Consider the following 23,360-nt stretch of genomic DNA (forward strand, 5'->3'; position numbering starts at 1 on the left):
GTGTTTGGTCGCGTGTGTTTTATGTTCATTATTCGTGCTGTCAGTGTGGATAATAATATTAGCTACAGATTTTCTTGACCCTCAAGGGTGTCAAGGAAGAATCTCTAGTTAGGTTATCGTTACCCTCTGGGAAAGTTAATTCTCTGAGATGAGGGAAGGAGGATTTTACCGAACTCTTTGCTATTTATTGTTGTTCTCTTCTGCTTTTCTCTCCTTCCTTAGTTTTCTCCTTCCCTCGTGCAGGCTGAGCCAAAGACAGCTCAGGTGACCTGGGAGTGTGGCAGGGCCAGGCCCTGGAAAGAGCATAGGAGACCCCCTGGAAGGGTGGCAGGCCGGCCCCTGGGAAGCCCATGCCAGGGGGCCGGCATCCACTCGGGCAGGTCACTGAGAGCATCTGTCTCACTGTCCCATTCCACGGACGTGGAGCTGATGACTCACCCAACAGCATGCGCGGAGCTGGTAGCGGAGCTGGCGTGGAATCCACGTTTCCTAACTCTCAGTGCAATCGCTTTGTAAAGCTCCCAGCGGGAGTCTAACCCTTCAGTTTGCATCTGATTTGTTATTAAATCAGAGATTCCAGTGGGTCCACGTGTTGGGCCAGGTCACTCCGTGTTTTCTTTTCCTTTCCCTTTGTAACGAGCTCAGTAAGTGGCTTCCCAGTGAATCAGCCTGCTGTTCTGTGTTTGTGCTCAGCTCCTTGCTAAGAATGCCCGTCTTTCCTAGAGGAGGGAGCCGAGTACAGATGCTCACGGCCCAGGTTCACGGCCAGACTGCTGAGCTTGAATTCTGACCTGGCCACATATTCGAGGCATGAACTTGAGCAAACGAAATCGGGCGTGCCTCTGTTTTCTCACCCACAAAATGGGGAGGGTAATGAATGATACTTTTCTCACGGGACTGATGGATAATTACTTTAGATAATATATGTGCAAGCGCTTTGAACAATGCCAGGCACTTAAAAGCTAACCTTTATTAAAAATTTACCATGATTATAATATCGGATAGCTACAATAATAATTTACCAGTGTCTACTTACGTCCCAGGGATATATGGCTGATGTAATTCAGTCCAACGATTTGATATTGCCATTGGTGCAGTATAAATGGGACCTCTTTGATGCCCCATAAATCATTTTCTTTAAAGGTTTGGGAAAACCCAGTGTTTCTGGTGCGGGTGGGGGATGGATAACTACATCAGAACTTTTTCTGAATCAGTACCATACTGGAAAATTCTGTACTATTTCTCAGCAAGGGAATCTTATAGAATTAAGTCTTTGCAAAGACTCAATCGTAGACCCACTGTTGGAATATTAAGAAAGTTTGAGAAAGAAAGGAACCAGATGATCTATGAATCCCCCTGACTGGCCTAGTTTCATTTTCACATGCTCTCCTCATTCTTTACCCATATATGTGCATATTTTGCAGAGCTTCTCATATAGAAACTGAAATGCATTTTCACTTGGTAGTGCCTGTACCCTGGCTTCCTGTGTGACCATCCCAGATATCCTTGCTGTGTTAGAACGTCTTCTTTGATGGATGTAGCACATCACTCACTTCCCTCACTTTTGCATGCCTGCTTTCCTCTTCAGAACACAAGCGCCAACGGCCTGTGGAAGTGATTGGTTTTAAGGGAAGTCTTGGTCCTTGACCGCAGGGCTTTGTGCAGATTCCAGTTGTGTGCACAGCACCCGGACCCTCATAAGGAGAGCGTCGCCAGCCCCGGGCTTCTGCTTTGGTGGGCAGAGTGAGGAAGTGCGGGGGGCCCCGCTCAGCGCTCTTCAAAAGCAGAAGCTCTTGTGAAAGTGAAGGGTACGGCGCGTCCAACCCCACAGCGTGTCGTAAACATGAGTCACTCCCGGTCCGCGCCGTCGATGAGACACTTCGACACTTTGAAAGGAACATCATCACACTCACAGCAGCAGGAGGCTGCGAGATGCTGCGTGATCTGTGTTTGGGTCTTTCAGCCTCCCCCGCTCCCATTTATTTATTTTTAAATGTGGGGGTTTTAAGAAGGGGCCGAAGTCTTCAGAGTGCTTAAGCAAACGCAGCCAGAAAAGTGTCTCAGAATGGAGAGACGGTTCCCATTAGTTCTTTTTGCTAAATTGAGGTAAAATGCCCTTTAAATAGATGCTAATTCCCCAACAGATAATTAGCTTGTCTTCCTTGATAAAGTGTGTGAGTTGGGTTGGATTCATTATAATGAATCTTACATATTATGTAAAAATGCAGTCGTCTGCCCTTATTTAGGTGAACCTCTTTTTTCCCCGTCTTGAGGGTGGCTGGGAAGCTGACCCTCACCCCCCACTGAGAATGTACGAACTGAATGAATGATAGGGTGACAGGCAGCTCCCCCTTACAAAACTTGGGAGAAGCTGAACATGGGACACACCTTTTTTTACAATTTTATCTATTTATTTTTAGAGAGGGAAGGGAGGAAGAGAGAGAGACATCAATGTGCGGTTGCTGGGGGCTGTGGCCTGCAACCCAGGCATGTGCCCTGACTGGGAATCGAACCTGCGATGCTTTGGTTCGCAGCCCGTGCTCAATCCACTGAGCCACGCCAGCCAGGGCGGGACACACCTTTTAAAGAGACAGAGCTTTCATGTTAACATCGGCCTCATTTTAGAAACCTTTGAGAATGCTTTGGGGACTGAGAATCAGATGCTACAAAGCTGCCTAAATAATTACCTTGAAATCAGTCTCCTACTAGTGACTTGACATTCTTCTGGGTTTATAATGCGAAGCTTTTTCCAGGGAGTGAGTGAAGACCAGGGTCATTGGCTTGGTCCCCTGAGCCGGTGGCTGAGCCGTGACTCTCGGTGGGGGCCCGAAAGGGCCTGGACACACTGCTCCCTGCACTTTTTCTTCCTCCCCCGTCCCCAGCCATGCAGACCTCTCTGAGGCTTCCCCCCCAACGGCATGGTACTGGAAGGACATCTTTCCCCACTGAGAGCTTCCGCGTGTGGCCACGGCAGTTTGCCAGTATTCGAATGTGTGTTGGGGCGATGTGGGAGTGTGGGAACAAGGGAGCACGCTCTGGACAGTCCGTCCGTGAGCCTCTGCTCCAAGCGGAGTGTTTCTTTCCCGAGAGGAGAGCGGCTGTTTGAGGTTTGGTGGGAGCTGACCGACGCCAGGTGGCTTGCTGCCCCTTCGATGGTAGGCGTTGGTCAATGCGTGCTCACACACGCATGCACACACGCCTTAGTTCCCACTTGTAAATGGGGATGAAACGGCACCGTGTGCTGACTCATGGAATGGGGATAACGACAGTCAGGATCTCTATCTGCGCCGTCCACGATGGTGTCCACGGTGGAAACCTGAGTCACAGCTGCTACTGAGCGCGTGCAGTGGGGCTGGTCCAAATGGAAAGGTGCTTCATGGGTAAAACACCTACTGGAGCTCCAAGACGTTGTATGAAAACCTGTGAGATATTTCATTAGTAGTTACTTTACTCGATTCCATGTTGAAATGATGCTATTTTGGACTTGTGAAGTAAACTATATTATTAATATGAACTTTACCGGCTTCATTTTACTTGTTAGAGTGCAGCCACCGGAAAACAAGTTTGTCCCGTGGTAGCTGGCATTACATTTCTACTGAGTGGTGCTGACCTCTGTGTGGTCACAACAGTACTGTTAATCCGACGTGTCAGATGAGGAAACGGAGGCTGAGAGACGTTAGGTAAACTGCCCAGAGTCACACAGCAGAAAGCCAGGCTGAGAGCTGCCCGATTCTGTAGAAGGCGTTCAGCACCATTATAGAATTGGTGTAAAATAGAGAATCTGTCTGGCTTTTGCCCTTGGACCCTGGGAGGTCACCTTCCGTCACACCTGAGCTCAAGCTCGTGAGACGATGCAGAACAGGGGTGGGCCGTCAGAAAGACCAACGATGTCATTGGAAGGTGGGGGCTTGTGTTAGCCTGAGCTCCGCCTGGGAAGAAGTGGGTGGAGATTGCGTTCACGTGACCAATGGTCCAATCAGTTATGCCTGTATAAGGAAACCCCCAAAAAACCTCTGGACACCCGAGATCAGCTGAGCGCCCTGATTACTGAGCACATGGACATGCGGGGGGAGGGTGATGGGCACCCAGGGGTTCTCGACCCTCCCAGACCTCCGGCTGCGTGTCCCTTCCTTCGGCTCATCCTGATTTGTATCCTTGATCATAAAACCGTGATAGTAAGTGTAGTGTGTGCCTGAGGCCTCTGAGTTCTTCTAGTAAATTATCCAAATGCGGGGAGGGAGTGGAATCCCAGAACCTTTAGCCCATTCGTCGGAGTTGTTGATGGCCTGGGGATCCCTGAAGTGGGGTCAGCTCACTGGGGACTGAGCTCTTCACTGGTGGACTCTGTGTGACTGTCGCAGGGGTCAGACTTGCTCTGCAGCCGACTTCCTTCCGTCTGGAAAGACGCCGGGTGTGGTGATGAGGAAGATTAAGCACCGTGGCTCCCCTTGCTTGCCTCTTGAACCCCATGTCTCAGACGATGATGGCCAGTTAGACTCTAGACTTGTAAAATGACCCAGTCTTCCTGCAACTGCTTTTGACTACTAGCCTCAGCCCGGAGACAGGGAGCCTCTGACACCACCCTGCCCAGTCCCCTTCCAGCCTGTAACACTTGGGGTCCCCTCCCCAGGCAGTGCCATGAGAGTGGCAGTGACATCCAAGTGTACTGACACCTCTTTGCTACCAGATTCTTAATTATTGATGTTGGGATTGAGTTCCTTGTAGGAAACTGCTGGAGGGCGATCATATGATTGCGGAGTGTTCATGGTGTTCTGTTTTTCAATAGTTCGCACAGACTAGAGTCATACTTTTTTTTTAAAGATTTTTTATTTATTCACTTTTAGGGAAGGGAGGGAGAAAGAGAGAGAGAGAGAAACATCAATGTGCGGTTGCTGGGGGTCATGGCCTGCAACCCAGGCATGTACCCTTACTGGGAATCGAACCTGTGACACTTTGGTTTGCAGCCCGTGCTCAATCCACTGAGCTACTCCAGCCAGGGCTAGAATCATACTTTTGAAGCGCGTGTCCTGTTGCATTTCATCAGCACTGGGTTCAAATCAATTGTTGTCTTTTCTTGGGGAGCTTTTGTTTGGATTTTTAAACCATGATCGCATGTGTTTTCTTTTTCTTTTTTGGTTCGGCTGCTCCTTCCCTCCTTAAAATAGACACTGTCTCTTGCCTGTGGCCGTGTTAACCATGACCCTTCTGTTCACGCTCAGTCCTGGCCGTTGTCCAGCAAAGGTCTCTCATGTCACCGCCTCCTAGAAAGTGGACTTCACAAGAGCATATTGGGGCCACCCTGGAAGGCAGTACCTATCTTCAGGGAATACATACATTTTATTGTTTTAATCCCCCAAGTCCCTGGCATTATGCTAAACAGCACATAGTAGGCGCTTTACAACCAACCGGACTTTCTCATCTCATTTAACGTAGAAATATTTAATGAGCAGCTACTACACAAATCACTCACAGCAGGTCCTTGAACAATGTCGTTTCGTTTGACATCATTTTGTTATAACGTCGATGAGATACCATGGGAACAGAACTCTTGTTTATATCAATCAGCTTATGGTGAAATTGGTTTTGTGATGTGTCATCTTGCTTAAAGTCGCAGGACCTATGAAGAATGTTAAGTGAGGGCTTACTGTATTGCTCCAGGTGCTAACCCGTGAATACTTTCCATTTCTATTAATAACTACCAGTATTAGCTCATTAAGTTTGCACAATAACTCTGTTGTTGCCTCTTGGAACCATTATTCGCTCCATTTTGCAAATGAGGAAACGGGGGTACAAAAAGGCTAAGCAACTGGCAGAGATCATCCAGCTGTCATGTGGGGGCAGCCTGACCCCCTCTTTTGTGAGCTGTGATGATCCGTTTCCTCTAAGGCAAACAGCTCGGCATTCTTGGGGTCCACCATTTAATAATAAAAACAATAAACAAGTGAAGAAATAAACAAGTAATTTCAGAGAGTGCTTTGAAGGTTATAAAACTTCAAAGCTTCATGATATAATCAAACAGAGCTATGGGAGGGCAGCTGTGAACCAGCCGTTAGGGGAGACCTTTATGAGGGAATCATACTTGACCTGCGGTCAGAATCACCCGTGTGATGAATAAGGGGAAGAGAGCTCCAGGGAGCTCCAGGGAACAGCAAGTGCAAAGGCCCTGTGGTGAGAAGCCGATCGCCCAGGCCTCACACACCCTACAATGCTGGGCTCATCCTTGCCATTATTTATCAACATCAGGTTATCAAAGCCGCGTTGACATCGTAGGATGCTAGAATTGGGAGAAACATACAGATTGCCCAAACTCCTGATTTCAGAGAAGTGGCAATGGAGGTCCCAGAGCTGGGACCCAGTGTCACTTCCATGTGGAAAGAGGGCTGTGCTCCAAGTCCTTGTGGTCAGGACCTCTGTCACCTAGAGCAGTGTTAGGCAGGACTGCAAGGGGATGTGGTTGGGAAAGCCGATGGTGTCAGATGTGGGGGACATCCCGGGTCATCTCTCCACTGCACGTGTCCCAGATTGAACTGACCGTTACTTGTCTGGCCCTCCACGAAATCTCAAGTTCACGTTGGCAGTATAGAATCGTAGCCCATCTCCTCAGAGATGCCCCGGCCTTTTGATTGTTTCCTCCTTAATCTCAGGAGGCGATGTACTATGTGCGGACATGCTAGCCTCTGAGACGATGCAACCTCCGGGTTCTCCCGGTGCACGGAGGCCTCCTCGCCTGCCTTCGGGCTGACCTTTCCAAGATCAGCCCGTGTGGGGCGGCGTGACCGTGGGGCATGGCAAGCGGGGCAAGTCCTTGTCCAAGGAGAGCTCATGCCTGCTCTTTCTGGCAGTCGGTCGGTAATCTTAGTCTTCTTGCCAAATATAGAACTCAGCTCAGCAGCTTGAGGAAGTTGTCCCTTGGCGTTTTTGTGAACTGAAAACATTGGTTCAGTAAAAACAGCTCCAGTTTTCGGGATGACACTCGATCCCTTCCCCTACCACTTTCTGAATTCCCTACGCCACCACCCTTTGACCTCCGGGTCAGACTAAGGCACATCACTGTGAAAGCCGTCATTTCGGACTTGGGGGTTTCACCCAGAGCAAGCTGAGATGCACGGTGCACTGTCGGCCATGCACTCTCACACACAACCGAGCGATGGAACCCCTGAGCGTGGCCGGTGTAACCGCCCCTTGCCTCCTGCCTGTCCCCCTTTCCTCTTGCCATGGATGTTTCTGGATGACCTTCTGTGAATGTAATTTCCACTGGGAAGGCTTCACAGCGGAACTATGCTCTCCCTCGAGGCTTGCTCTTGATAGTTCCAGAGATTTATTTAATTGGACTCTACTTAAATCCCACTGGGCAACATAGTTTTGCTATGAAGCTGTGATGTGTTTAATTTGGGGTCTAAGATAAATGTCGGTCCTCCGGGGAGGTGGGTGGTGACGCAACAGTCTTCCTTTTGTACAGTGGGTCTGTGTAATGAATAGCTTTTTCTGGGCTCTCCTCTGTTTGTTTGTTTAGTAATGCTTCATTATTTAAACTTCTGCACCGAAAAGCAAAGAATGTTTTCCCTCTCTTCGGAGAATTAAACAATGATGGAGAGTGGTTGAGCTCTTGGGAAACATATAGTTTTGTGTTTTATTGCGCTCTCCTGTTAACATTCTTCCCCTGCAGCCTTCCAGTATGAGCTCATGGCTTTTCTCCCCGCTTCCCTTAATCCGTCTTGATGGGTTAACCAGTATGGAGCTTTTTAGTGGACAGGAAAGGTATAGAGTTGCCTCCCAAATACACAGAAAGCCTCCAGCTAAAAGATACTTCGGCCCGGATAGATGCCGCAGGGAGGGCAGGGGCCGGCACTGATTCACAAGGAAGGAATACCTACGGGGGAGGTAAGGGTCTTTGGAAAAGGAGTGGGCTTCTCTGTTTGGAGGTGGCTAGTAGCACGAAGGTTCTGGAAGGCTCTCTTGTCTTGTCTCTCATGGGCATGCGGCTCCTTTAGGCTGCAGTCCCATCCCGACCTTGGACCCTTCCCAGCTTGACTTTAGGATGTGACACCAACTTGGGTTGGCTCCCAGGGGCCAGATTCTCAGCCAGTCCACAGGTTTCGGTGCAGTCCTTTGAAAGTCAAGAATTACAATGGATATTTCTAACAAGTAAGCTCTACTGGCAATCAGAACTAAAAGTGGTACCCTGTTAGGTCTGGGGGTTGGAAGGCCAGGATCAGGCTGCCTCCATGGTTAGGTCTGATGAGGCCTCGCTTCCCGGCTCGCGGATGGCCGCCCTCTCTTTGTGCCCTTCAGTGCGGGAGTGGGGAGAGAGACAGGAAACTTTTGGGGGTCTCTTCTTCTAAGGGCACTGATCTCATCCTGAGGGCCCCACCCTCATGACTTCATCTTAACCTAATTATGTCTCAAAGGCCCCGTCTCCAAATGCCATCACACTGGGGGTTGGGACTTCACATACGAACGGGAGGGTGCATGAATGAGTCCATCACAGCTATGAAAGCTGCCTTCAGAGAAAGACAGCATAGGAATCTGCCCAGGTGCTGGAGTGCAGGCGCGCTGCACCAGCTGATAAACGAATACCCTTTTCTCTCCCTGCCTCTCCCTTTTTCTTTCAAACATGTATCAATCACCTTTTATGGACTTCTGAACCTTCGGGAGCTCCCACTGAATTTAGAGTAAAACCCTGACTGCAAAATGTGCCTACGAGGCCTTCTGTAGGCTCCCGAGGAGGTCATATCTCCCTGCGCGCTCACTGGGCCTCGAGGGTCACAGGAGCGCACTTTGAATCACCCCAGGCCTTCCAAGTGTCCTGCCTGCACCACAGGGTGGTTCTCTGGGCCCTGCCTGTTCTCCCGGCCTCCCTCCCCTCAGCCCCTTCCACAGCCGTCAGTCCAATCTAATTAGTTCCCTCCCACACACCCAGGAATGGGAGGGGACCTCACGGCTCTTAAAATTAATTATTACCTTTTTATTTGTAGGCTTACATGTTTATCATCCGTCTCCTCCCGTTGGACCCTGACCAGTGGGGACAGGGTGAGGAGGGGAGGGGAAAGGGCAGCTGCCAAACCCCAAAACGTTGGAGGCCTTGCTCTTAGATAAATGAGATTCTAAAAGTTTTCACTTTCAAAATGTCACTACAACTGGTGTGTCTGTTAGGAGAATCCGGAGGCTTGAGCTGAGTGTTTATGGAGGGGTGCCGTCCCCGGGAACCGGCTGGTGCTGACGCCGGCGAAGCTTCCGCAGGGAGGCTTAGGGAAAGCAGGAGGAGACATGAGCTTGCATGTTTTCCAGGGACGGGGCTCGAACTTGGCTGTGCCGGCAGCCCTCTTCCCACCGCACACCCAGCCGGTATTCTGATGGGCTTGCCTCTTCATGGGCAGCTGTTCACCCGATGACCCCCCGAGCCCCGTCGGAGATATGCAACCTTTCCACTTTCTGCCATGGGCCTGTCTGTTAGTGAGAGTGCAGCTCAGCTCGGAGGCAGAGGGACTCCCGGTGACAAAGGCACCTGCGGATAGACCTTCCAGCAGGAGCTGGGGGTGAAGAGGACAACTGGACGTACCTACCGGAAAGTGCCCTGACCAGTGCAGACCCAGGGAGCGGTGGGGCGAAGTCAGTTCTGCCAGCCCCTGCCTTCGGTGGGGGGGTGGTTCTTAGTGAAACCCTTCTGAGCTTGAACCACGGGGCAGGTGCATGTGCAGAGGGGGTTCTCAGCACTAACGGGCCCATCCCTGCGGTTGGGGGAGGCAGAGGGGGCTCGACCACTCTCCCTCAACCCCCCTCCACCCTTTAAAAATGGGTTTAAAAGAGGGTCTGTGGATTCACTGGAAGTTCAAGCATCAGCTCTATTCCTGATAGCATCCCTGCCACCTCCCCCGCCCAGGAGCTTGCTCTCACTCTCTGCCTTCTGCTTCTGAAGAGTTCAGGAGACCGGAGAGGGAGGGAGGAACTGAACAGGAGGGACACCAGCCGACCCCAGTGAAGAGGGGACAAAGGGGGCTCTTCCTTCAAGCCATAGCGACTTCTGTGCAGCCGGGGGGAGTTCCTGGCTGTGGGAACTCACGGATCTCACCCTCCAAGTCCCGCTCACAGAAAAGTCATCTGTTCGTTAAAATAACACAACGCTTTCTGATTGTTGTCCTTGTGGAAAATTACACGACTGTCATCAGCTGTTGCTTCTGGCAGTGCTTTCTGTTCTAATGTAAATAAATGAGGTAACAGATTTAAAGGAACAGGCTGTATTTACATACTTGCGGAGCAGCCTCTCCAACAATCTGCCCGTGTTAGTCAAATACACACAAATTGAACTTGTGGTATCCCAAACACTGGGTACTCATTAAGGCCTTAAGGAGGGGAGCACAGGAAGAGGGTGCTGAGGTGCAACTCCCTTCCCGGGGTCAGGGCTCGGAGCTGCCTTCTTTGTGCGGCTGACCTTGGGTCCCCAGCCCTCGTCTGCACCAGCTCGGCAGTGGGGCCCCTGTGTGCATCCAAGGCGCCTTCTGAGCTGGGAGGGTGGGTGGGGTGAGGTGGGCACAGGGAGAGTGTTTTAAACCGGATAAAAACAAGCAGGGTCAGCTTTTCCTGGAAGGTATACAATTAAAGCTTCCTCATAGTCTATCACGGTTTCTACATCATTAGATCTTTCTGACTCCGTTCACCTTTTTTTGAGAGAAATATTTAGACAGGATTTTTTTAAAGGTTTTATTTATTTATTTTTAGAGAGGGAAGGGAGGGAGGAAGAGAGAGAGAAAAAAACATTAATGTGCGGTTGCTGGGGGCTGTGGCCTGCAACCCAGGCATGTGCCCTGACTGGGAATCGAACCTGTGATGCTTTGGTTAGCAGTCTGCGCTCAATCCACTGAGCTACGCCAGCCAGGGCTAGACAGGATTTTCTTTTTAATTACTTGTATAGAGTACATTACAAAGATTTTACGTATCAAAGAAGGAAGCAATCTATTTGAAAATACAAGAAATAAGAGTGCTTCTTCAAAGCAAGTTAATAATTGAAAATAGTTATAGAAGTATACAGAACCAAAAATGTGGCTGAAACCATATTGCATTTTAGACGAAAATTGGGAAGGAGCAAAATGACTGTGTTTGGCGTTGGGTGTATATTACAGTCACGTGTGAGCTTATTTCTTGAATGCTAGATCCTTGTAATCTACCACATTGTTGGGGTGTCGGGGAGGACAGATGACCTGAGGGAAGCAAAGCCAGGTGGGATAACCTGAGGTACAGCGCTGATGCAATGTCCACGTGTTTCTAAAGGTTCTAGACATTTCCAGAACATTTGCTAGGGATGCATTGACGGCTGTTTAACAAGCCTCGATGTCCTTTTCTCTGCAATTCTATCGAAACCTTAGGACACAAACAATAAACACAATAAGGTTTCCAGGGAGAAGCACCAAGCGCAGACCCAAGCCCGTTCTTCGTGTCGATCCCCCCCGTGCTGTCGCGTCTGCCCTGGGACCCCCAACACTGAATGCGGTCTTCACCAGAGCAGCGCTGCAGGCAGGTGCCCTGTGGCCGCCGCTGTGGCGTCCTGTCCCTTGCTGGGGACGGGCTCTGGCAGACGGTCTCCTTTTCCCCGGTTCCCTGAACCGACTGTGCCGTCCTACAGGCTGTCACAAAACCCGCTTTGACCAGGAGGCCTCGGGTACTCCTCTTGCCTCTGACCGCCGGGAGCTCTTGCTATCCGGGCCACTCCATGGCCCACTGGTGTCCAAATAGCCACCAGGTTTGTTTGCTGTCTTCCAGGTGCCAGGGAGGGTACCGTATGCCCAGTCTCACTGGGTCATCACAGCACATCATCACAGCGCACCTGCTAGTTAGGATGGCAGGTCCTCAAATGAGGGTTGTCATTTAGGTCAACTCATTTCACTCTATCTTTGAGGAGGTGCCCGAGGAGCTGAACTCTTATTGCCATCGGTCAGCCTGTGTAACACCGTCAGCGCTGTCCTTAACTCTCAGAACCCATTTATGATGTCCAGTGACTACTTACTGCGTCCCCACTTTGTGGTTAAGGCAAGCGAGTTCCGAAAGACCCAGCAGCTTTCGCAAAGTCACACCGTTGGCATGGGGCAGAGCCATCCGTCCTCCCAAGTTCAAGGCGACACTCTTCCCCCGCTGCCTCCTGTTTCATGGACTGCCTTCCAAAGTTGCTTTTTCAAATAGATCCGTAAATAACTCACATCTTCTACCGCAGAGACCCGACAGTCGGAAGCCCACGAGGTGAGGGACTGACGTACAGACAAACCTTCCTGCAGACCTAACGGTCTTTGCCCAGATAATCCACGTGTGCTCGGCTGGATTCCAGATAAACGAGGGTTTGTTTCGTTCCAGTTTGAAGCATTACCTTCCCTCCTTGCTTACGTCTTTTCAAATATTGGTCATTTTGCTCGAGAGCAGTGAGGTGAGATGGTCGGAGGGCTACTCCTTTCCGACTCACGGTCCCCACCATCAAAACTGCCCACCACACAGCGCTCCAAGTTTCTCTCTGCCCTGGGAGCAATACAGGTCTCTTTGTCCTTTCGTTTCTCACCTGACACCTAGGGACACGGTACCGTCACTGGGATTACTCTCTTTCTTCAGTGCGGGCCCTCTCCATCCTCCTTAGGAAAGAAATACAGTCTCGTGGGGACGGGATCATGAAACAGTTTAGATGATCCCACCTGGTAATGAACTTGAAATCACTGCAACTGTAAAAGGCCCCGCCGTTTCATGGACTAGAGAGACGGTTTGGTGGAAAACAGAAAGCAGAAGGGATCTTGGTGGCTCTAGCTGGCATCCCAAGTATTTCTCTTGTTAAAGTGGGCGGTTTTCTGCCCCCCAAAAGTATGAAGTGACTCTGACTCTCTCTCTCTCCCCGAGAGTTTCAGCTCTGGACGCCGGGTATCAGCTTTAGTTTATCTGTTTATCTGAAACTTTGTTTGCTCCACAAGGGCCCTTGTGCAAACAGCCTCTGGGCAGGCTGCTTTGATGTGCTCCCGTTTCCATGGAGGACCCACGGGGGGCGGGGGCCGGGGGGTCCATCAGGGCTCCGTTTTACACCGGTATCATCCCCATGTATAGTGGTTACATCTGCCTCATGGAGCTTTCTGTCCATATTAAGGGCCTCATAGAGTTCGAGACTTCTGCCATCTCCATACTGCAGATGTGGAGACTGAGGTGTGGAGGTGGTAAAGAACTTGCCCCAGGAAACACAGCTGGTTAGTGACAGGGGCCTGGATTTTCAGCTCAAGCAACCTGGCTGCGGCCTGTGTGTTCCTAACCGCTTCCATCCATGTCCCGTTTTCCTTTAAAAGACTAGTCACCCCGTCAGGAAAATCGAGGCGACAGAAAGCGGCGATCCATACGCCGGCAGCAAGCTTCCAGAGGAGTTGCCTCTTACTCCCCCTTCACGTGTCTCGGGGGTTAATTCCATCTGCCGACCTTCCCTGAGAGTTTTCGTTAAAATTCTGGAAAGCGCTCCCTCCCCAGCGTAGCGTGAAACCCAAATGCTCGTGCGCAAAAGCGCCGTCCGTCGCTAGAATATGGAAATGTCTCCCTTATGAATTCTGCGTTTGGCTGAGGTTTCTTTGATTTGCCACGCGGAGCACTGCCCCTGAATCACGCCGCACAGGCGCCTCTGTTTCCAGGACCGCGGTAGCCCAAACGGCAACACGAGCCGAAAAGCACCCACCCAGGGAGCCTTCCCACCCGAAGGTGGATCCCAGGCTTCCGCGGGGCTGACATCTCGCTGACCCCCGGGGCGAGCTCCTGGTCTCCGTATTATTCTCTTGAAGGGTGCTGTTCAGCGTCCACGGGCTGACTGGACTCATTCTGGCAGAGAACCTAGTTTGGGGATAAGGGTTGAAAATGCGTTGCCTCTATTATTGTCGCTGGGCCTGGGGAATGCTTGCATTGATAAGTATAAGCAGTTGTGCCTCAGGAGATTACTCCTGCAAGGTGGGGGTGGGGGTTGGGGTGGGGTTGGGGGGGGACTCGGAAGACAGGGGAGGGGAGCCGTTTTATTCAATCAATTTTATATGATTATCCAACCACGATGCCGTAACCTGAAACTAAGACTCGAGAACATTGAGTGTAAAGGGTAACTGAAAAATAAAAAGGAAGGTTAAAAAGCTGAATTAAACACTCAGTACCCCACTGGAAAAAAACGGGAATCCAAACACACACGGCCTGGTTTGGGGAAGTTTTGATTAAAAAAAAAACCATGAAGTTCGATATATTCATTCAGGAAGGACAGGAAGCTGTTGCTTTCTTTATGAGCATTTTAAGAGGAAGAACTCAGAAACATTTGCTTACTTACCATTGGAGTCTTTATATGGAGCAGAATCTTTAAAGATTTTTAAAAGGGCAATTTCCCCAAGTATTAAAACATGTGCTTTACTATGTGTTAGATAGTGTTCTGAAGGACCGTATTTTTATTAACCAGTTTAACCCCTGTTTTATGTATGGGGAAACTCAGGAACCAAAAGGTGAGACCCTTGTGCAGGGTCAGGGCCCAGCTCAGAGTCACCACCCTGAGGACTGCCGTGTGGCTGGGTAAGCTGGAGGTGGGACCACCGGGGTGACATCAGGGTAATAAGACCTTATTTATCAAGCATCTGGTTACATATCAAGGTATTTCCATAGGTTTCCTGTGCTCTGGGGGTAGGTGATATTATGTCCACTGTACAGATCAGTAAAGTGAGGCTTAAGGAGGGAAAGCAATTTGCACCAGGTCCGTCAGCTCGTTTGAGGCAGAGTCACAGCAGCAGCCTGGGACTGTCTGTCCGCCTCTAACCCCTGCCCCCAAACAGCACGCCACACTGCCGCTGCTTCAGTTGCTGGTTGTCGTATTGTTACATTTTCAGGGCTAGTAACAACCACGGAATCACCCTAGCTTTCCACGGAATCAGAATCATCACAGCTCCTCAGCCAGGGGGCGGTCAGTTCGGCCTCTAGTGGAGTAAGATGGGGTCAGATGGGGGAGAGACTATGGAAGAGGAAATCTTATGAGCCCCCCTCCTTCCCCTCCCCCATTCCCAGCTTCCAGCTCCACCCCGCAAGAGGGGAAAGCACTTCTCCCTACGGACACGACTCTAAAAACCACCACCGTGCCTGTAGTAATGTGCGTAGCCATTCCTGAGGGCCCTTGCCGGAGCTAATCATCAGACTGGCGCTCCAACAGGAGGCTGCTTCTTCACACCCTTCACTGAGAATTTTCTTGTCCAGCTAATGTGTTTGAAGTACGCTGTTTCCTTCTCGGCCCACTCCATCTCTAAACATCCTCCGAGCCGAGTTCCCACATGGCTTAAACGTACAATATACCCCGAGTTTCGCACTTGAACACCCCCCGGGGTTCAGATCTTTCCATGTGTGTCTGTCTCAAATTCGCCCCCGCCCCCGCCCCCTGCAGTTTTCTCCCCATTAGGCAAATGGAAGGGCCATGCCACCTGTTAGCACATTACATCACTGCCCCCCCAGAACACAGTTGCACCAAAGGCCTTAAACAAAGTACTTCTTCTTGTATTGTTTGCACTCAAAGAGCTGATATCATGCCAACTGATGTCATTGTATGTCTTTGTGTAACTGCTATGGCAACTGGGCAGGTGGGGAGCCTCCAGCTGATGTCATTGCAATGGTAAGGAGGTGTAGAGGCAGAATTTTAAAAAGCTGGATGCCGCTTGTTGCTGCGTGGGGGGTTTTACTGGCGTGCATTAAAAAAAAAAAAACGAGCTGTTTTTAAGACAAATTACAGCTTGTGGACCCTAAATAAGAACAGAGAAAAGTTCTTTTTTTTTTTTCCCCTCTCCCTACCCGCTTAGAAAGTTCTTTTGAGTTCGTTTTGTTGTTCTTTCCTCTCATCTTATATGGAGAAGTGTAACAACTGCCTTTTTCTCTGGGAAAAGAAAAAGTGAATTAGGGTTCCCATCACAGAATCCGTGCGGGACTGTTTACTCGGACTTTCTAGAGGCCGTGCTGGGCAGATTTTAAAATAACCCTTTCGTCTCTTTTGTGGAGCTTGTGTCGGGGACAGTGGGTAACTTCAATTCATTTCAATGTTTTCCCTAGTGAAGTTTTTCAGGTTTTCCCTTTCTTCTGAGACTTTAAAAATGACCTCTTGAGCCCAAACTTTTTTTTTTCTTTTGCCATGATTTCATAGCAGAATAAACGAATAATATTTAAGGGCAAAGGTGAATTCTAGAAATCAATTAAAGTGAATTTATAGTTTTTGTTTTTCTTTTCAAAAAGAAGAAGGAAGCGCTGACTGGGTGGCTCATTTGTTTCAAGTATCATCCCGTGCAACAAAAGGTCACAGGTTCGATTCCCAGTCAGGGTCCATATCTAGGTTGCCGGTTCCACCCCAGGTCAGGTTGTACGGGAGGCCGCCAATCAATGTCTCTCTCTCACACTGATGTTTCTCTCTCCCTTCCTCTCTCTCTGAAATCAATAAACATATCTACGGGTGAGGGTGAAAAAAAAAGAAAGAAAGAAACGGTAGGTTTTGACACTTACAGATGAGTGATATGATCCTAATATCACCCTTTGGCATAATCTCGGGGTCATAGCCGGACCTAAAAATATGACTTCCCTGGTTTCCATGACCTGCTCTGCGTGCGCTGGCCGTAAACAGCCCAGACGCGTGGTCCGGGTTGCAGTCCGGAGCTTCCTGCCGTGTTTGCTCCAGATGATACTTGAAGGACACGTGTTAAGTTCAGAAGCTCGGGGACAGATAGACTTCCTGTCCTTGTTTCAACACAGCCACATCCTGTTCACGCGTTCGTTTCCTGACTCACCTCCTGAAACGGTGGAGAAGCGGCGATGGAAGGCATCTCTCTAGGGGCGTGAATGTTGTGTTCTGGGAGCTTTCAGCTTTTCAGCTTCCTCCTCTTTTCAAAGGGACGGCCACAGTGTATCTATTTCTGTTTGGCTTGAATTAGAGCTAATTGGGTGGCAATAATGTCTGATTGCATAGCCCTTGCTTGTATATTGAATAATTCGACCCTCGTGATAATCTTTCAGGCTTAGCCAGGTGTGTGGTGCATCTAACAAATATTAAAGGAAAAATTTCAGCAAACCATGATCCATAAATTTCCCAACTTACACAAATTGTTCTCTTTTGTGTAGTCCCTCAACTTTTGATCGCGTGCATGGTGGATATTTTTGAATTGGCTCTTTTCATTGAGTATTGAACAGAAACATTCTCTTTGCTTTCATATTTTTTCACAGCCTCGAATGGCTACATAATGTTCCATTGAATGACTATATTAACTTTCCCCCTCAATTTTTTTTTAAACTTGGCCTTTGCTATAAAACAGATAATGCTGTAGTGAATGTCTTAGGTAACCAGCTGATTTCCTTAAGACAGATTCTCATAAGTAATGCTACCCCTGTTGCAGGGGAGGTCGGCATTTTAAAAATGGTACAGTTTTCAGCCTTTTCCACTGGACCCGTAACATTTAGGAGGCAGGATAAGCCTTCAGTTAGCTCAGCGGTGTGTGTTCACGGATCGTTGGCGGTTTCCTGATGGGCGTGTGGCCACCCAAGCCGGGAAAGGCGAGGGCGGGGGTCTGGGCTGCCGTCACACGGAGCCCTGCTGGAAATCGGGGTGGAAAACTGTCAGTGATCTACATGGAGAATATCAAATAAGAGATCATAAGGAAAGCTCCCCTCGCAGCTCCTTTTGTGTTTTTTGTCTTTTCCAACCATTTCTCTGCTGCTTGAACCATGGGCAACCATATACATATTACCAGTATAAAACCAGCAAACTCCTGCTGAGCGACACTGTGTACCAGGCAATGTGCTGAGTACCTTACATGCCTTCATGCATCCCAGACCCCAGTCACACTAAGGGGTAGATGCCAGGACCCCCCTTTTACAGGCAGGGGACCTGAGACACAGAGAAATTAACGTCTGCCCGGGACAGAGCCAGGAAGGGGTGGAGCTAGGGTTCCAGCCACGATGCACGGGCTCTTCCAAGGTCTCTGCTCGTGATCACTCTGCTGCGTTGGCAGCAACGCTTTGTCCGGGGTGAGGTGAGCGCAGGAAGGGTGCAAGCCTCCTGCCTGCAGGGCCCAGGTGCTGGCCCACGTTCCCCGCCCGGTCACCTCACCTCGCTCCACTCCCGCTCCCGCTCCAGGGGGCCCGGCTGTGCACAGGCCGCTGAGCCGTGGCCCTTCGAGGCAGGTCGGATTCGGAAGTCAGGCTGCGGAAGGCGTCCGAGGCCACATGGGCTCTTTCCAGGGGCCCAGCATGCACACGGAGCACATCTCCCAAGTTCAGGTGCAGTGAAATCCCCTGGAGCCCCTCCCGAGCCTCCAAACGGACTTCCGTTTCATTTTATTGGCTGTGCCAGCAGCAGCAGCAGCAGCAGCAGCGGTGCGCACTCCTTCCCACGCACGGCGGGCCGAGCCGGGGGTCGTCACGCTCGCTGTGTTTGTGTTGCAGGCGGGCTCAGCAGTTTCAAGCAGAACCATGAGAACCTCTGTGACAACTCCCTCCAGCTCCAGGAGTGCCGGGAGGCGGGCGGCGGCGGCGCGTCCGCGGCCCCCGGCGTGCTACCTCAGTCCGTGGTGCCCACCACCCCCGACATCGAGAACGCCGAGCTGACGCCCATCCTGCCCTTCCTGTTCCTGGGCAACGAGCAGGACGCGCAGGACCTGGACGCCATGCAGCGGCTGAACATCGGCTACGTCATCAACGTCACCACGCACCTGCCCCTCTACCACTACGAGAAAGGCCTGTTCAACTACAAGCGGCTGCCGGCCACCGACAGCAACAAGCAGAACCTGCGGCAGTACTTCGAAGAGGCTTTCGAGTTCATTGGTAACTATCTCCGGTGGAGCATTCGGGCGTCCACCTTCGTTTCCCCTCTGGCTTTTGCTTTGAGGTCAAGTTCAAGATTGAATGTCTGGGTTTCGAGTGAAAAAGCTCACCTGGGGGGTTTTCCCGCAGCTCTGCTGCCTGGTGCCCCTAAAGTCTTCTCCTAAGTCATAGCCCATCGAGTGTAGTGGATCCATGAGGATGAGTATAAAAGAACAGTAATTCCATTTGGTTGGGATCCGTTCAACTAGAAGTCCTCAATGAAAAAGTGGTGGGGGTTGGCAGGGGTGTGTTCCAGAACATAATTTCTGTGAAACAACTGATAGAAAGTAAGAACTTAGAGACCAGAGCTGGTACTGCGGCTTTCTGGTCTACCTCAGCCCCATGCAGGAAATAAAATGTACTGAGTACATTTTACCTTCCTCCAAGCTCACCACAGCCCCTTCCCTTGAGTTCAGTGAACTTGCAGCTGGGATAGCCTCTGTACATGAGGTTGAGGCAAACGGAGCACTGCTGAAGGGTTGCTTCTGAAGAATCAGTGTCACTCAAGAAGCAAAATGCTGTAGCGAACTTTATTGTCCGACACATCAGGGCGGAGGAGATGGAGGACCGGAGGTGGGGAGGGAAATGAGTTGTTTTCCCCGCTACCTGCTCTGTCTCGGTTCTTAAACATGGGGCAGGCAACGGCCTGCATGTGAGCACCAGCGAGATGCTACTGCACTTCCTGAGACAGTTTCCTCCAGAGTCACCGAAGTAGGCAAGGTCAGGTGGTATGGCCTGAGTGGTCCCCAAGGAGGATCATTCTAGCAACAGCAGGCTTTCATCTCCAGAAGGAACCTTAATCCTAACTTTAACTTTTATTGCTTCTGTAGCAATAAAACTGTGGTAAGGCTCAGAGGATCACCTGGGGAACACCCGGCATCTAGCAGATCCTTGACAGTTTTTTTCAAGTGACCCTACCTTTGTTAGCACAAAGAAATGACCCAGTACTTTTCCTAACTGTGGCAGCACCTGTTACTGGCCTGTGTCCCGGGCAGAATGTACTCACGTTTGGTGCCCCTGTTAGAAAAACGCCTTGGGTTTAGCAGCCACTGGGTCTGGCGGCTTTGCTGCTGATCTGACAGCTCTGGCCACCTTGTCCCGCTGCTGTGCTTGCTAATTGTGCCTTCAGCACAGGACCATGGAGCACTGAGTCCAGAAGGAAGTTGTGAGTGGTCCCCAAACTCAGACAAGGCAAGTGACTTCCCCAAGGTCATAGGAGTTTTAGTGTCAGAGACGGGACCAGAACTCAGGGCCCTTGGCTCCAAGGCCAGGGCCCTTCCGCAATAAGCTAGGGGGCCAGGTTGATGATGCCCCGTTCATTCCTGACTGGCAACAGACGTGGACATGAAGGTCGCTTGCATTCTTTGTTAACAGCTTCTGAAGCAAGCCTTGAGCCCCAAGGAAGAAATGTTTGTTGCCATCACATAGATGAGGAACTCCCTGGTTGGTACACGATGTTATGGATGCAATTCTTCTGACCTAATTCCAGTTGGGGGAAGTTAGGAAATTGTTTCTCTTCGGCGAGCAGCATGAGATGTGCTTCCTCTAAGAGGACCGCCTGCAAAGCCATCCCCCATTCCTTGGGGTATTCAGGCTTAGCTGCTTTTTCAGATGGAGAACAACCAGTACCAAACGGCCTTGAACTTGAAAGGCAATTCCGGCTGGTGGCCTGCACCGGCCAGATTTTATTTTCATTGTTCCATCCTTGGGTAGACCGAAATCCTCTAGTCTTGCTTTTTGGACAAACATGGCACATGTTATGAACATAATCCCGTTCACTGAGGGTCTAAGTAGACTAACTGCATGGAGTCCAGGTTCGGGGTTTAATTATGCCGTTTCTTTCTCTCTGAGTTGGGTGATACTATTCCCACGTTCCCCGAGACTGGTGAGTTGGTGTTATTCCCATTATGCAGACAGAAGGTTTGAGGCTCGGGGGAGTCACGTGGCTGCCACAGGATCCCCTGCTCAGTGTGTAGGGGGCCCAGGGATCAACCCTAACGCCCAGGAGCTCCTCTCCTCACCGCCATGCCTGCCGGCCTCCGTGTGGCGCTTGGTACCTAGTGTGTGCCAAGAACAAGACACAGAAAGAGGGACCTACTTTCTCCGAGTACTTTTTCTCTGAGAAGTAAGCCCGATCTACAGGTTTTTAAGATGGAAATTTGCACAGCGTTTCATTTTCTGATGGTTTAAGTTAAATCATGACTCTACTTACCCTGCTGTTCTTCCCAGCTCTGCACCTAACTGGTACCAACCCCTTCAGGGACACTTCCTTGGAGATGCCTTTTAGTCTAGACGCGCCATTAAGAATCCATTCAGGCAGTGCCCGCAGGCTGTTCTCCTGAACTGTTAGCTTTGAGTGTATCTGAAACGTACGAAGTCTGGCCCTTTCCCGTTGCTCTGGGTTCTGATCCATTGCTGAAATGCCTCCAGCTTCTAAGTTGTTGCCATGTGCCACAGGCTCCCATGGGTGAGGGGTTAATGGTTCAGACATAGGTGGCCCCTGTGCCCGAGGACCACAGTCCTTAGCGAACCTTACAGCAGGGTTTTCCTGTAAGTGGCTGAACACAGTAACTTTCTAGTGGACTTTGTTCCTTTAACCTCGGTCTCAGTTTAGCAAGACTAAACTTCTCATTTATTCAGTACCAGTTCCTGTGCAGAGCGGTTCGATAGCAAAAGGAAAGAACTGGGTTTTTTTTTCCTCTATCACAGGTAGGAGAGATGTTGTTAGTACCTCCAGTTCTGACAAGTCACAGTTTGGCAATTGGAATGAAGATCCTTAATCAGAGGGGTCTACTGAGTAGCTTGTTTAATACGGCAATTAATTGTCATTGTGGCTTGTGCTTCGGTCAGCTGCTATCCCCCGTGAAGTAAACGGTTACTATGAATAATTCCCTCGCCTACTCTTCTCTTTAAATGCAGAAATGCAGCATCTGATTTATGCCAAGACTGCTTTTAGCCAGTTCTGGAGGTTGTGACATAAACATACACAGTGAACCATCAAATTATGCTTGGGTTGAAGACCGTTTTAATGTATTCTTTCTCTGCAAACCATGGCAGGGCCGAGGCCAGATGAAAGGTAACTCACTCTTCCCGTCGCTGCCTCCTTCCCCTCACCTCTCGCCTCTCTCCCTTTCCGCAGAGGAAGCTCACCAGTGCGGGAAGGGGCTCCTCATCCACTGCCAGGCCGGCGTGTCCCGCTCTGCCACCATCGTCATCGCGTACTTGATGAAGCACACTCGGATGACCATGACTGACGCTTATAAATTTGTCAAAGGCAAACGACCAATTATTTCCCCGAACCTCAACTTCATGGGGCAGTTGCTGGAGTTTGAGGAAGACCTGAACAACGGGGTCACGCCGCGCATCCTCACACCAAAGCTGATGGGCGTGGAGACGGTCGTGTGACAGCGGCGGCCTGGATGCCTGGACGGGAGGGGCTCCTGGTCCCCATCGGGAGACAAGATGAAGAGGAAGGAGAACGGAGTCTGTCTTGGCTTTTTCTTTCTTCTTCCTTTCTTTTTTTTTAGGTGGGGATACAGTTTGTGAATGGAGACAAACTGGTTTAAAAACTTTATTTTTAACAAGTGTGAGAAGAATTTAATTTTTGATGCCCATTGAGATTTCCCTCCCAAGAACTGATAAAGGAGGGAGGCTAATGAAGTCCTTTTTTTTTTTAAGCCAACAATAAACATATAATAAAACTCATTTCTCCCCCTTTTCCTTTGAAGCCATTTGTAGCGTTTATGATTATATAGTCTGTGCAGGTTCATAGACCGAATATACTACACTCTAAACCAATGTGAAGAAACCAAAAGTCAGTAGAAAAGACATTGAATCACGAAGACCCGGGATTCCGTGGGCCACTCGTGCAGAAAACAGAAACCCAACCAAACGAGCCCTGTGCTGCTCACGCATGGCGCGCAGAACCGGGCCAGCTTGTGTGGTCTGAGAACCCTTCACATTCTCAAAAGAGACAAAGTATACTGTTGATTTTGTGTGTTTCATACTCTGAATTATTATATTTTTCCCTTTCCGGGTTTAAGAGATATTTTTGGAAATAGCAAGGGACTGACCGTTGTAGCCTACGTCCTCCCCGTGCAGTACGAGGGTGTTTTGAGTGGACGCGTTAGGGCTGGCAGCCACGTGGTAGGCCAATAGCGCAGAGGTGCCAGCGTGGAGAGACAAAGGAATGAAAATTGATTACTTTCCTCCCCACCTTTTTCCTTTGTTTAATTTTTTTTTTTTTGGATTTGATTCTGGTTACAGTGCCATAACCCTTGTTACATATGTATATCAGAATGTAAAAAAAAAAAGACAAAAATTTATTTAAAAATATTTTTCGCAAAAAAAAAAGAAAACTGGGTGTGTTTCTGTTGATTGTGTAAAAATTTATTTTCATTATATAAATGAAACTCATCTTGGGACGTTTCTTGTTTCCGCCTCTTTTCCTCAACTTGGGGTCAGGCATGTCCGACTTCTGGTAACTGGTCCACGTGATATCACTCGGGAGGAAC

The 23,360-nt window shown here is 49.8% G+C and overlaps 1 protein-coding gene across 2 annotated transcripts in view; it reads left to right on the forward strand.

Annotated features, from left to right (window-relative positions):
* The window catches only part of DUSP10 (dual specificity phosphatase 10), a 35,769-nt gene extending 12,610 nt beyond the window's left edge, over positions 1-23,159 (forward strand). For both annotated transcript variants that reach the window (XM_028531428.2, XM_036016199.1), the window contains exons 3-4: positions 18,430-18,807; positions 21,986-23,159. In XM_028531428.2, coding sequence (XP_028387229.1) covers positions 18,430-18,807; positions 21,986-22,251 — 644 coding nt within the window. In that variant the 3' untranslated portion in view covers positions 22,252-23,159. The remainder of the gene's footprint in view (positions 1-18,429; positions 18,808-21,985) is intronic.
* The last annotated feature ends 201 nt before the right edge of the window (positions 23,160-23,360 follow it).

The sequence above is a fragment of the Phyllostomus discolor genome, chromosome 15 (assembly GCF_004126475.2).
Source record: "Phyllostomus discolor isolate MPI-MPIP mPhyDis1 chromosome 15, mPhyDis1.pri.v3, whole genome shotgun sequence".
Lineage (NCBI taxonomy): Eukaryota > Metazoa > Chordata > Mammalia > Chiroptera > Phyllostomidae > Phyllostomus > Phyllostomus discolor.